This window comes from Corvus moneduloides, chromosome 3 (genome assembly GCF_009650955.1).
Source record: "Corvus moneduloides isolate bCorMon1 chromosome 3, bCorMon1.pri, whole genome shotgun sequence".
NCBI classification, from domain to species: Eukaryota; Metazoa; Chordata; class Aves; order Passeriformes; family Corvidae; genus Corvus; species Corvus moneduloides.
In genome coordinates, this window is record NC_045478.1 from 38,349,781 (window position 1) to 38,363,197 (window position 13,417).

Consider the following 13,417-nt stretch of genomic DNA (forward strand, 5'->3'; position numbering starts at 1 on the left):
CACACCCAAGTAATAAGTCTTTCAGCTTCTCTTAACAAAAAATTCTGTCCTTGAACTGGTGTAAAAGTCAGGTCCTTTCCCTTCCAGTCTTCCATCTTTGTTCCTTGGACTGTTTTGATTGGGTTAATTCTTTTCACCCTTCATGGGATTTATTGTCCTTCCCCATACACACATCTTCCTCATCTGCTTCTTTCTTCTCTGTATTTTCCATTTTAACAGCAAGTGGGTTACTTGACTATATTTACACTGCAATGTAAGCCTCCTCTCTCTTATATTCACATACTTCCACTGCCACTTAGTCTGCCCCACTTCATGTCCATGAAGAAATCAGGTATCTGAACCTCTTCTGTGCACAATCTCTTTCTCCTGTCACCATCAAGCACCACCTCTTCTCTTCCATGAGCTCTATCTACCACAGTGTATCTTCTGTCAGGAGTCAAATACAGGATGAATAATACAGCCTTGTAGTTACTCTTTATTCTTTTCCTCTCTCTCAGGCCATTGCCATGCTTGACTCAGTTGCTGTCATCATATTCTCACTGTTGTCAAATAAGAAAAATATAACTCCTTAGTTATTCACCACTGTTTGTGGTCATTCCTTCTATGTAATAATTCCTTCCTTGGTCTCTTAGATATAAGCTTAGCAATTAACTGCCTGTGAGTCATGATTAAAGACAGGATTCCTCCCCTGCACAAGGCCCCTGGAGGCTTAAGTCCAAGTCCTCTTCAGGGTAGCACAACTGAAGGATGGGCTGCTTTCTGCTTGACCCTGAGGAGAACAAAACAAACAACACTTACTCTACCCTCTCCAAGTGCTAACCTTTGGCATGAGCAAGAAACCCATATTCCCTTTCTCCTTCCTTCCTGGCCTGGGCTCAATTCAGAACACTCTCTGGTCAAGGCAGAAACAATACAGCAAGCTAAAACAAGGATGGACCATCAGTTGGGCTATTGTGGTTTACCCTTAAGTGAAAATAATTGGAAACAGCACAGTACAGGACAGAGTTAACCAGAGATAACCAGAGGAGAAGGTATTTTAGTTCCTGCAGATATATTAAGTGATTGAGAAAGAATAAATAGGTCTTCATGCCATTGTTTTTAGCATTTGCAAGACTGATTGGTACTGGTGTTATAGGCAGTTTGGTAGCGACGGATACACGCAAACAAAATAGATTTTCCTGGTACTACATTAAGCCTTAAATGGGAAAGCTGAAAGTTTTCTCTTTTTCTGCTTGCAACAGAATGGATTTCCCGTGCAGTAAGAGTCAAGAAACTGAAAAGGTTTCTGGCTTACAAGTCGCAAATAAGATATCTACTTGGATGCTTGTATGGAAAACTAGAAACACACCACTTTGGGTTCACTGCTATGACCCAAATGTGGTCATTTTTGGACCAGATTCCCAGGCCTGCCTCCAAAATGTTGCATATTCGGTGCTATCACTGTGAACGTCTACACTTGCAGACTAACATTTCTGCAGTCTTGAAGGAACCTCTTTTCTTCCCAGCTCTGATTTAGCGTTCATTTCACCATATGCCTCAGTTTTCAGCTGTATGCAAGAAGTAGGTAGCATCATTTGCCCTTTGTGACCAAAAAAAAAAAAGAGAACATGAACATCAAATCAATCCAATGGTCAAACAAGATAAGGTCAAGGGTATAGGATATTGAGTTAAACCTGGGTCAGAGCAACACTGAAAGGCATATTTAGGGGCCTGATGGTAGTCTTTTCCATCCAAAAGACTGTTACACTCATTTTAAGTTCATGCAAAGTACCAGTGTTCCTCGTTTTTCAGATTATGTGAAATGCCCAGTTTAAGACAGTGCTGGCTGTCTACGAGAAATGATTCAGTTCAGTTCAGGCAGGGCTCTCGCTGCTGTAACACATTTCCTCCTCACTTCCTCAATGAGCACTGGTAATGCGCAGAGTGTGAAGCCATCAACCCACATCAACCCATGCAGCCTAGAAGACTGCAAAACATGTATCCATGCCAGTTCAGTGTCCATCAGATCCATATTTTTCTTCTCATCAGAATCAATGCCTCAAGCCCATCTCCACTATTTCCAACACCGGTGACAGATGAAAGAGACTCCTCGGCTTTTTTAGTAGATGCAGGGAAGGACGGCATCCATCACTGGAGCTTTGCACTGTTGTGAGAACATCACCATTGTGTGAGAGGGTGCTTGGCCCAGCAACAGGACTGCAAGGGCAACAAAGCCCTCCAGAACCTCCAGATCTCAACTGCTTCGTTTGAAGAGCCAAGCTGCACTTTCCATCTCCAATTATAATAAAAGCAGGACCATCTAGGTATGAAGAAGACAACTCAGTGGCATCCTTGAGGCTAACACACTTTCTGCAGAGGAAGAAAGGTGAGGTAATCAACACTTCACAAAACTCCAGTGGTGTCAGCCCTGGCTGGCCCAGCAGTGGTTCGTGCCACATGGTGCTCTCAGGTGGGAGGTGAGACTGGATGAGGCCCTTAGTGCCATGGTCTAGTTGATGTGGTGGTGTTCGGTCATAGGTTGGACTCGATGATCTGAAAGGTCTTTTCCAACCCAATTGACTCCGTGATTCTGAACTCGAGGGACAGCGGCAAAAACTGACCAGCCCAGCCCGTCCTCACTGCCCCCGAGGCCGCCGCCATTTGCGGCCGTTTTGCCGCCAAAACGCGTCGCCGCGCGGGCGGGGGAGGGCCCCGTCACGTGGCCGCGCGGGGGCGCGCCCCGGCGCGCGTGGCGTCGCGTCACGTGAGGCGTGGAGGCCCCGCCCCCTCCCCGGCCCCAGTCCTTTGCGCCGCGGGGGGACGGCGGGCGGTGCGCGCGCGCGCGCGCCGCGCGCTCCCGCGCGTCTCCATCTCCTCCGCACGTGACCCCCCGTCCCTGGAACGTGGCATTGTGTAATCACGTGACCCGGGAGCGGAGCGGGGGGAGCCGAGGGAGGCAGGGAGGGAGGAAAGGGGGGCGGGGGGGCTGCGTACGCGACGGAGCGGGGTGCGAAGATGGCGGACGAGGAGGCCGAGCGGGAGAGCGGCGGCCCGGGCGGCGACCTCCTGGAGCTGCGGCGCCTACGGGAGCGGCTGCTGGAGCTGGAGACGGGGCTGCGGGAGAGCCGCGAGCCGGCCGTGCAGGCGGCCACCGAGTACTGCAAGCAGCTCTGCCAGGTCAGGCCGCCTCTTCCCTTTTCCCTTCCCTTCCTCCCGTGCCCTGCCCCCGCCCGCTCCCTCCCCTCCCCCGCGGGGTGTGTGTGTGTGTGTGTGTGAGAGAGCTCGGCCGGGCCGGAGCGCGGGGGCCGGGCGGGACCAGCGCCGCCCCCGCCGCGGGGAACCCGCAGCCGGCGGCCCGATGCGGCGGCTGGCCCGGGAGGGGGGGAGCGGGGACTCGGTGCTCGGGACCGGGCTGGGCAATCGACGCCGCCGCCGCTCGCTGTGGGCTGAGGTGGAGCGGCCCCCGCGCCCGCTGCCGCTCCGGCCCGGCCCGTAATCCCCATCCCCCGCTTCGCCTCCCCCCGCCTCGGTTCTCGCGGTCTCCAGGCCCCTTTGTTGTGCTCTGCGGCTCGGCTTATCGAAGGGCCCTTTGTTCCTGGCGGTGGCGGACCGGGGGCCCCCCCGTCCCCATCCCTGTGACACCCCTCCTCCCCTGGGGGCGAAGGGAGGGAGGCGGTGGTCCGGGAGGTGGGGGCTCCGCTGCTCCGCCGAGGGGCCGGGCAGGAGCTGGAAGTCCGTCTCTGCTCCCTCGACGCGGGGCTCCTGCTCTATGCCCCCTTCCTCCCCCCGCTCCCTTCCCTATCTCGTACCCTGGAGGGATAGCGGAGTTTCTGCCATCCTGGGAAGGAGAAGGTGGTGGTGGACTATACAAAGTCGCCGCTGGTGGTGGCAGGTCTGTAGGTCAGTGGTGCTGCTCCCCGTTTTCTCGCCCTGTCAAGGGAGTGCAATCCCACCTCGGGAGTGGGCTCCCGAGCCGGCACTGTTTGAAGCACCATTGTGTGTAATTACTGTGCCGTCGGGAAAAGGCCTGCTTCCCGGAGCTTGGGCTGGCCCTAACGCGGGGTTTGTTTGCAGGTGTTTCTTCTGAGCTGGTGACCCTGCTGAGTATCCCTTCCTAAACAAACTTTATGGTGTTAGCTCCACAGACTGCTAAAAAAGCAGATTGCTCCATTTTAGTCATGTCCGTGTCTATACATGGCCCTGATTTCTCTTGGGTATCCTTTCTTGGATGGCATTAGTTGTGTCCCAATGTATAAAACAAATTCTCAAATATTCTAGGCCACAGAAACCACTACTTCTGTAGCTTTATTGTGTTTAATAGTCTGTCTGATAAAAGTGATAGTGTTTGTTTACACATTACTGTCACCCATTCATGGACCATCAGGCAAATTGTTAAAAGGTGCATTGGATAAGAGTGAATTCACATGGTTGGTTTGAAATGTGTTTTATTTATGATTTTGTATCTGGTTTCTTAAAGAGTTGATTCTTGGTAGCCACTGTAGCATGCTAATTTCACATCTGTCCCTTCTGGATGAAACTGGGCTCTACTTTCTACTAACCAGGAAGATTTGCTACTAAGTATTTTAAGTGTATTTTTATTTTATTTTGTATATACAGGATTCATATGTCAAGTTCTTTTTTCTCTGGTCCAAATTGATCATAATGTTCCTGGTTAGAATGTCCATGTAGATGTACAGAAAGATTGGTTTATGTTGGTTCAGATCAGTGTGTTCTCGGTCTATTTTGCCTTTGTGCCTGCTTTCCTAACTTCATACTCTGAGAGGTGTAAATCTGCCTTTCCTGGCTCCGGCTCGACTTGTGAATGAGCTGTTCATTGAACTGAAGTAGTGTTGGGTAGGTGGGAATGAAGGCACCATCCTTGACATGTACAGAGTAGATTACTGATGTCTAAAGCAGATTTATCACTGAAATTATGGTTGCGTGTTCTTAGTGAGTGGCTTCAAGAGTAGATTGATTGATTTAAAGTTTAACAAGTATGAATATTCTTCTTATTACTTTAATGACTGTTACAAAAGTCTGTTGTAAGGCCCAAGTGTACTAGTTTTCTTAACCATGCACCTTTTAAAAACAAGCCTCACTGAACAAATCAGTTGTGTAGAAACTGACTTAGAAACCGTGCTGGTTTGAAATGAGTTACTGTTCCTTTCATACCAAGATTTATAGTACAGCCGTATCTGTTTTTGCAGGCTGAAGACTGATGTGTAAAACTGAGAGTTGAGACATGCCATTCAATGTTGAAAGATCCTGCTTTTCAAATTTTGGACAGGGGTCTAAGCAGATGCTTAATGTATTAAAAAGTGTTGTTAGGCAAGTATTTTTGTACTGGTTCAGCAGGTATTCTTTAAAATCTGTTCACCTGTGCTTCCAGAATACTTATCCAGCCTCTTCTACAGTTTTAATCCTTCATTTGGGCTAACACGAAACAGTATTAATGATTCAGAGAGCAGACTGAGGTAGTTAGTTTAGACTGCATGACACAGGTTGTAGAAAAACCATGTAATATAAAAGCCATCTCGGAAATCTCTTTTAAATAACAGTAAATCTCTTTTAAATAACAGTTTAAAGGTATTGGCCATGATTTCTAGAATAAAGTCCTTGAAAATATATGCATGAAAAAATGATTGGTCAAATACACAAAACTCAGAGTTGTTATTATTATTATATTATATATACAAATTGAATATATGTCACTTATTTATATCTTGGGTCTAGAAGCTCAGTTATGAAGAAATATTTTAGTATTTCTCTCAGTATGATTTTGCCTGCTTTTTTTTTTTTCTTCATGCTTAGTTTCTAGGCATGTAATAACTGCACAGATCTTGGAAGGTCTGGTGTCCTTGTTTTGTTTTGCCAAGTAGTCACTCTGAAGCCCAGCAACCACCTAGGTTGTGGCCATAAGTAAACTTTTATCTTTTTTAATGAAGTGGGTAACAGTGTTCAAGAAATAAGCTAAAGAATGTGCAGTAAACCATGGAAAGATCCTTAGGTTCAAAGGCAAATAAAGGATTTAAGTATTCTGTGCTTATTAAATGAAGTGGGAGCTGTACAGCCAAGTCCTTTATCTGGTTTGGAAATACCTCAGTTTGAAATATGTTATTGTTTATAATCCAACAGTGTAGAACAACTATTAAAAACACAGAAAAACAAGATTGACAGAGAATGTTATAGAACTGTTTTCTTCTCTTGTAAGAATAAAGCTTACTTTGATCTATTTTATATGTGGCATTTCATTAGCTATAAATACGTTTGTGTGTTGCTGCTGATCGCTCTGTGAAATGGTGCAATTATTCTTAAATTTTAAGGGGATTATAGACTGGACCTTAATCCTGTACCAGATCTGTGTGATTGTAGTTCAGTTCTCCATTGTCAGCATGCAATAGAGAGCATTATTTTTATTGTTAACAAGTGGAATTCCCATCCAAATGGATATATGTAAAATGATATTTTAATTGTGATTTGTGCTCTTCCGTTGCAATTTGATAATGAGCAAATCCTTGACAAATGGTTGTGTTTTCACAAACTATATGTGTACAGGCTGTGGCAGACAAAGCAAGTTATCTTCAGCTTGTAGTGACTAAAAATTGCCAGTGTAAATATTGCAAGAATTCAGAATGGTCCAAAGAAGATTGCTGTTGTTGTCACCATGTGGTGGCTGATTAGACTACTTTCCAACTTGGCTCTTAAAGGTGACGAGTTGTTTATATTCATTTGTAGAAGACCAAAATGTATGTTTGGTTTTTTTTGCTTGAAGGCTAGGTGAATGTGCTGCTGGTGGTTATATCAGAGCTCCTCACTATGGGCTGTGTACCCTTCCAGTTGTCATTACCCAGTATACCCCTTTTTTTTTTTCCTACACCAGATTGCAGGCTTGTAACAAATTTTCTTTTGTCACTTGCTAGTTGTGAAATCTTTGTGGTGCTTCTACCTCTTCTGACTGTTTTTCTGTAGTTGACGTGTTTTATCTTTTAGTCTTCCCTCCTTTGTTATTTTGACACTTCATCTCTTTCCTGAATCTGCTTCTAAGGGTTGGGTTTTTTTTCTCTCCTGCTGTAGTTTGTGGTACAAATTCTCCAAAACTGTGAGGTGGTTAGGTTTGTTCTACTAATGTACAAGTTGTCAACATAAAGTGGCCTATATTATAAGCATAAGATACTATGTGGATTGTTGTGTAGCCTTTCCTCAATAACTTTGCCTGCGCTTTTTGTTCATTTCTTGGTTGTCTTGTCATGCCTGCCTGTTAGGAGAAAGATTGTGTTAAAATGTGTTAAAAGTGCGCTTGGCTGTTAGTAGACACATTAATATCCTTCTAATGTAGGCAGTTTACCCAGCAGTAACCTAGAATCTTCTTAATACTAGCAGAAAAGGTATAACAATGATAGAAAAATTTGGTGGGGGGGGTGGGTAATGAAAATTTTTGGGCATTTCAAAAGAAACTCCAAAATTTCTTTCAAAGAAACCTTGTTTTTAACTGCTCTGGTTGCATAGTTTGTTCCTACTGTTTTAAGCTGGTTTTTGCTGTGTGTTGAGGTTCTAGTGAAGTATTAGGACTTTGAGGTCCTACCCTATTTTTTGCGGTGTGCTGTCATGCTAGAGTAGATCTTGATATATTGGGGGATACATAACTCAAGAGGTCCCTCGTAAAAGCAGGCCTGCATATCTCTACATAAAAACCTATTATTATTATTATATATTTGTAAGCACTGTATAGTACAAGTTTTCGCTAGTTACTTGTTTCTATTGGAGGGTTTAGTCTTATGTTTTCTCTTATAAATTCCCCTATTAATCTTACTATAATTGGTCATTCAGTTTTTGTATCTTACAGACTTGACAACTTTCTGGTGCTGTCATTCCTCTTCAGCTGTCATTGCCTTCTTCACTTTTAGTCTCAACTTCCTCTTCAGACCCAAGATTACAGAAATGATCTTCAGTTCAATCCATAAAATTGAAATAAAGCCTTTCTTAAACCTTTTACTTATATTTTCTGGATTTATCCAAACACAGAGTCTGTCTTAATCTAATGACAAGGAAGTGTTTCAGTAGGCTGCTTTATTTTTTTCCTGCAGGAGTTAGAGTATGATCCCTCTGCCAGGAGTAATTCTGTTTATAAAGACCTCAATAACCTTTGAAGGATGTTTTTTTGCTATTTTGTGAACACCTGCAGTTGTTGATGTGACCATAAGATTAGCGTTCACTGATGATGAGAAACACCACCAGGGAAACATCAGGTGTCCTTCTAATACAAGTAGAAGATGTTTCCTCTTTTCTTAATATCACATCTGATTTCTTACTCCAGACAACTTTCATCAACTCCTTGCTGAGTGTACAGGTAGATGTCCACCTTTAGATTTTGTTTGGCTCAACAGCGATGTTACATAATATAGGCACAAACTGGTGGAATGTAACTGTTGGTAAGGTGGATACTTTTTTGAGCTTTCAGTTCAATTATTCCCTGTCTAACAAAGACTTTGTCTCTTCTTTTGAGTATGCGTGAATTCCATGGCTTCTACTTCTTTAAGTAAAAGGTGTTTTCTCTTGAGTCCAGTGAGTGATTTTTACACTGAGGTAACACTTAAAGTTTCTGTTAGCTGTTTCTGTCTTACACATTTGCCTCTACCATTCTGTGTTGCTTCTGGTCTCACAGTTCCTACTTCTTTCGAAATACATTACCATGAGTGCAAGATTCCCATCATAACTTCTAATACTTCTAATTTTGCTTTCATATCGGTGACCTCCAGATGTTCTGCTGTTCAGGGAGATGTACAGCTGCCAGAAATCGCAAGGAATCTGCTAAAATAGAGTACACCTCACAGATTCCCAAGTGCATGGCATGAAGAGAAACACCTGTCACCACTGTGTCAAGTCATGCAGACTTTCAGCTGCCTCAGGCATTTTTGTGCTACTTCATCACTGTAAGACCTGCCATGTCAAACGTTATCCCTTTGACTGGGGAGGGGGATAGAAGCGAAACCCCCTGTTTCGTTTTGGGTTTTTTTTAAGCTAAACTATATGGAGTTAGGGAAATTGTCTTGCTTTCAAATGAAACAGTGGATGTGTACATATCCGGATAAAATGTGTATGAAAAACATTTCAAAGAAAACACCATCCCTGTTTTGGGTAAATCTAATCAATGAGCATAAATGTTCTAATCCTTGTCCTCAATAATAGCATCAAGCCCAGCATTATGCTAGATTGGAGCTGGTCTTTGTTAGAACTTCTGAGATCTGTACTATAGGGTTTTATTAATAAATTTCCTGTATTGAAATAAGCCAGGTAGACCAGGGTTCCAGACCAACACTGATTGGTAAGCCATAGCTACGAATGTTTGTTTAATCTGTCCTTAAAAATACCCATTAAAAAAGATGCAAAAGAAGTCCCTGCATAATACATTTCAGTTCCATGTTCTTTGCCTTCAATAACTTCTTCCCCCCACCCTTGCAGTATAACTTAATATCTTGTTGGAGCTTAAGACTACTGTGATTTATTATATCCCATGTAGATATGAAAAGTAGCATATTCCCTTTCTGTTGGAAGCACCTCTTATATTTTCAGTGCTATTTTCAGTTCTTTTCTGCTTTTTCCTTTTGAGAACAGTTTTTGCACTTCTTGATGTTAAATTTTTCTTATTTTGCCCTTTCCTTTTGCTTTGTTGCTATATCCTTGGAATGTATGATTTTTGAAGTCCTTACCTGCTGGGCAGGTAGCAATCTACTAAGAATTTGGTAAGGAGGTGACAGTCTATCTAAGTATTAAGTTAAAACATTTCTCTTTCAAGTACAAATATTCAAGAGAAGAGTGATAGTTTTCTGAAGCATAAGAAATTAAGGTAGTTAAGAAGATAAAAATGTAGATGGAGGGATAAAAATTAACAAAACTTCAGCATGTGACAAACCTCATCTTTCCATGTGAGTTCAGCAAATAGATACTTAGTTTCATAGTTACCCTGATGCACGTTTTGCTGAGTTAAAGTTACTTGACGCTTTTACCGAACTTAGGGAGAAAAGCCCTTCTACCAGCAAACCACCATTTCTCTAAGAAGCACTTCTAGTGAAAAGTTAATACTTACAGGTTATGACATGTGGATACAGTTCTGCATAATATCCTTGAGTCTTGTTGCCCATTCAAAGTTTAAGAGGCATTCTGCTTTACATAGTCCTTCATCCCTTTAAAAAACCCTCTAAAGACCTCCCTGTAGATTCCTGTTTACTTGCAGTAGTTGGCTGTAAGCAGTAGCTGCACATCTATGCTGGCATAACTAAATGTATTGGGTACTTTCTGTACTGACACATACGTTCCTGCCTTTACCTTTTCCCACAAATCCAAACTTTATTCCCCACTTTTGAACACTGTATATAAATAAAGTTCAGGTTGCTTTCTAAAACTGCAATTATTGAAGAGTCACTGTTTAAAAAACATGGCATATTGACTATAGAAAGCATTGTGCAGGGCTGTACAAGGAGTGTATGTATGTTAACATTAACGTCCAGTAAGGCATCTCATTCTATCAAAATATCTACATTGTATGTCTCACTTTCATAATAATGACCTTAGATATCTATCTAAATGTTCAGTCCATTTTCTATATATTTTAAATTTTTTAAAATTATTATTTTGATAGAGAAGGAATGCTTCATAAACCGCAGGTCTTGAGGGAAGGAAGCAAAAAAAAGAAAAAGTGCTCTTCTGGGGTATCTTTGCTTCCATCATGACTTAAGAAGTAGGGAGTTTCATTGAGCCTTTTCCATTTACTCTGCCATTTAAATATCATCATTTTCTTGTACTCTAGGCTTATTGCAGACATACTTTGTTGTACGTTGTTTCCACATAAGACTTCTTTAAGTTATGGATCAAACTAGAACAGTTACGAGACATCAGCCTGTTGTTTCTTCTGTGTGGTACATTACCTAAACTGACATACAAGGCAAAGAAGCTATTTAAAATTCACGTATGTTGGGAGCATATCTTCAAGAAATAGTGCTCCAGGCATTGATTTATACCTATCAAAAATTTTTCATTAGTGTTTTTTAAAGGCCTCCATGAGCAGTTGTAATATAGTGTGTATAGTTACATAGTTTTCATGAAGGAAACTAGCATGACGTTCTTAGGCCACCAGATTCTTTACAATGATGGTGTACAACAGTTTGCAAATTTAACAGGTAAACAGTATGGCTTGAAACTATCTTTTGAGATAGCATTTCCCATTTTATTAGGCCTGTGCTTTTGCATAGGTTAAGAACTGAATGTCTCGTGTTTTAGGGAGTATGCAAGTCTTTTTTTTTGAGGTATGAAATATTTTTTTCTGTTTATCTTTTCAAATATGTGTTAAAGACAACTCCATGGTATTATTTCTCAGATCTTTCATTTCTAAGGATGAACTGCACTGCTTTCATTTGTGAAGAGTTAATCTAATAACACCTAGTACTTGACAGAACAAAGACTTTCAGAAAGAAGGTATATGTAACATCAAAAAGACAGTGGAGCTTTATAAAATTGTTCTCTGAAAATAGACCTGATCCAGTAGGAAGTTGGACTAAACTTGCAAAAACATGTGCCTTTTTTTGGTAAAAATAGTTTGATCAAATGTCTTCTCCCTGTAACTGTTATACAGTCTTCTGGCATACAGTATTTCTAGCTTTATGATTTCCTGTATGAAGGTAAAGTAAATTGATGTTTCATCAGAGAAACAGGAAAATCCTGTGCTAACTAATGTAGCTCTCACTTGATTGCTACTCATTCTGACCTAGTCATACAGTTCTTTGTCCTTATAGGAACTCATGTACCGTGGACAACTACCAAAGCTCCATCCATCTTCAAACACTGACTCCTAGTGTTCATTCTCTCCTAACTGCTGTATGCGTGCATTTGTTGCTTTGAGAACCTTAACTCCATGAAGTAAAATTCTTTAGGATAAAGACCAGTCTTTATTTTGTAACTCTCTGCTGTCTTTTGGGGTGAATAGAACAGATTTCGTTTGACCTGGTAGTGAGTATGGTGTAGCATTTTCAGTGTCCTGTATATCAAAAAACACAGAATTTAGAAGGATTTCTCTTCTGTTTTTCAGAATGATTGAGAGAATGGGTTCTGTTGCATAGACAAATCCTGTTTGGTATTCGTGTATCTAACAGACCAAATATTGTTTTGGTGTATTGGTAAAGTATTTTCAGTGATCAGGCATTAAATCAAATAATGAATAAGGAGTTCCTCAGTACTGTGATTCATAGAATCATAGAATGTTAAGGGGTTAGAATGAAACTTAAAGTTTATCTAGTCCTAAGCCTCCTTGCTGTGGACAGGGACACCTCCTACTATACCAGGTTGCTCACGGCCTTATTCAACTTGGCTTTGAACACTGCCAGGTTTGGGGTGTCCTGCCTGGGCAACCTGTTCCAGTGTCTCATCACCCTCACAGTAAAGAATTTCTTCCTAATATTTAACCTAAACTTCCCCTCTTTCAACTTGTACCCATTACTCCTTGTGCTATCACAACTGTTCCTGATGATGAGTCTCTCTGGCTTCCCTGTAGGCCCCCTTCAGATACTGGGAGTTTGCTGTGAGGTTTCCACACAACCTTGTCTTCTCCAGGCTGAACAGCCCCAACTTTCTCAGCCTGTCATCATAGAGAACGTGCTCCAGTCCTCTTGTCTTCATGGCCGTGCTCTGAACTTGCAGAGAACCCAGAACTGGATGAAGCACTGTAGATGGGGTCCCACAAGAACAGAGTAAAGGGGAAGAATCACCTCCGTCGACCTGCTGGCCATGCTTCTTTTGATGCAGCCCAGGATTCCATCTGGCTTTCTGGGCTGCGAGCACACACTGCCGGCTCATGTTGAGTTTTATTTCAACCCTCACTCCCAAGTCTTTCTCTGCAGGGCTGCTCGCAGTCACTTCTCTGCCCAGCCTGTAGGTGTGTGTGGGATTGCCCCGACCCAGGCGTGGAACCTTGCACCTCTGTTGAACTCCATGAGGTTTGCACAGTCCACATCTCCAGCCTGTCAGGGTCCATTTGGGTGGTGTCCCTTCCCTCCAGCATGTTGGCTGCACCACACAGCTTGGTGTGGTCAGCAAATTTGCTGAGGGTGCGCTTGGTCCCACTCTCCATGTCACCAGCAGAGATGTTGAAGCAGCCCCCGTACTGACCGCTGAGGGGCACCACTGGTCATTGTGGACAATGAGCTGTCGACCACAACTCTTTGCATGCAGCCATCCAGCCCGTTCTTTATCCACAGCGTGGTCCGTCCTTCAAATCCATGCCTCTCCAATTTGGAGACAAGCATGTCAGTAGCAGGATCTTGTCAAACGCTACGTAAGTCCAGGTGCTCTGCCCCCATCCACCAATGCTGTAGTCCTGTCTTAGAGTGCTTGTTTCAGAAGCCTGTGATAATACACTGTTTTTATAACACAATGAACGCAAGCAAGATGT

General features: G+C 42.8%; 1 protein-coding gene across 1 annotated transcript in view; it reads left to right on the forward strand.

The window, feature by feature from the left end:
• The first annotated feature begins 2,958 nt into the window (after positions 1-2,958).
• Positions 2,959-13,417, forward strand: part of ZNF292 (zinc finger protein 292) — a 53,323-nt gene continuing 42,864 nt past the window's right edge. The window contains 1 exon segment of the mRNA XM_032105003.1: positions 2,959-3,156. Within this exon segment, the coding sequence (XP_031960894.1) occupies positions 2,995-3,156 (162 nt within the window). The 5' untranslated portion in view covers positions 2,959-2,994.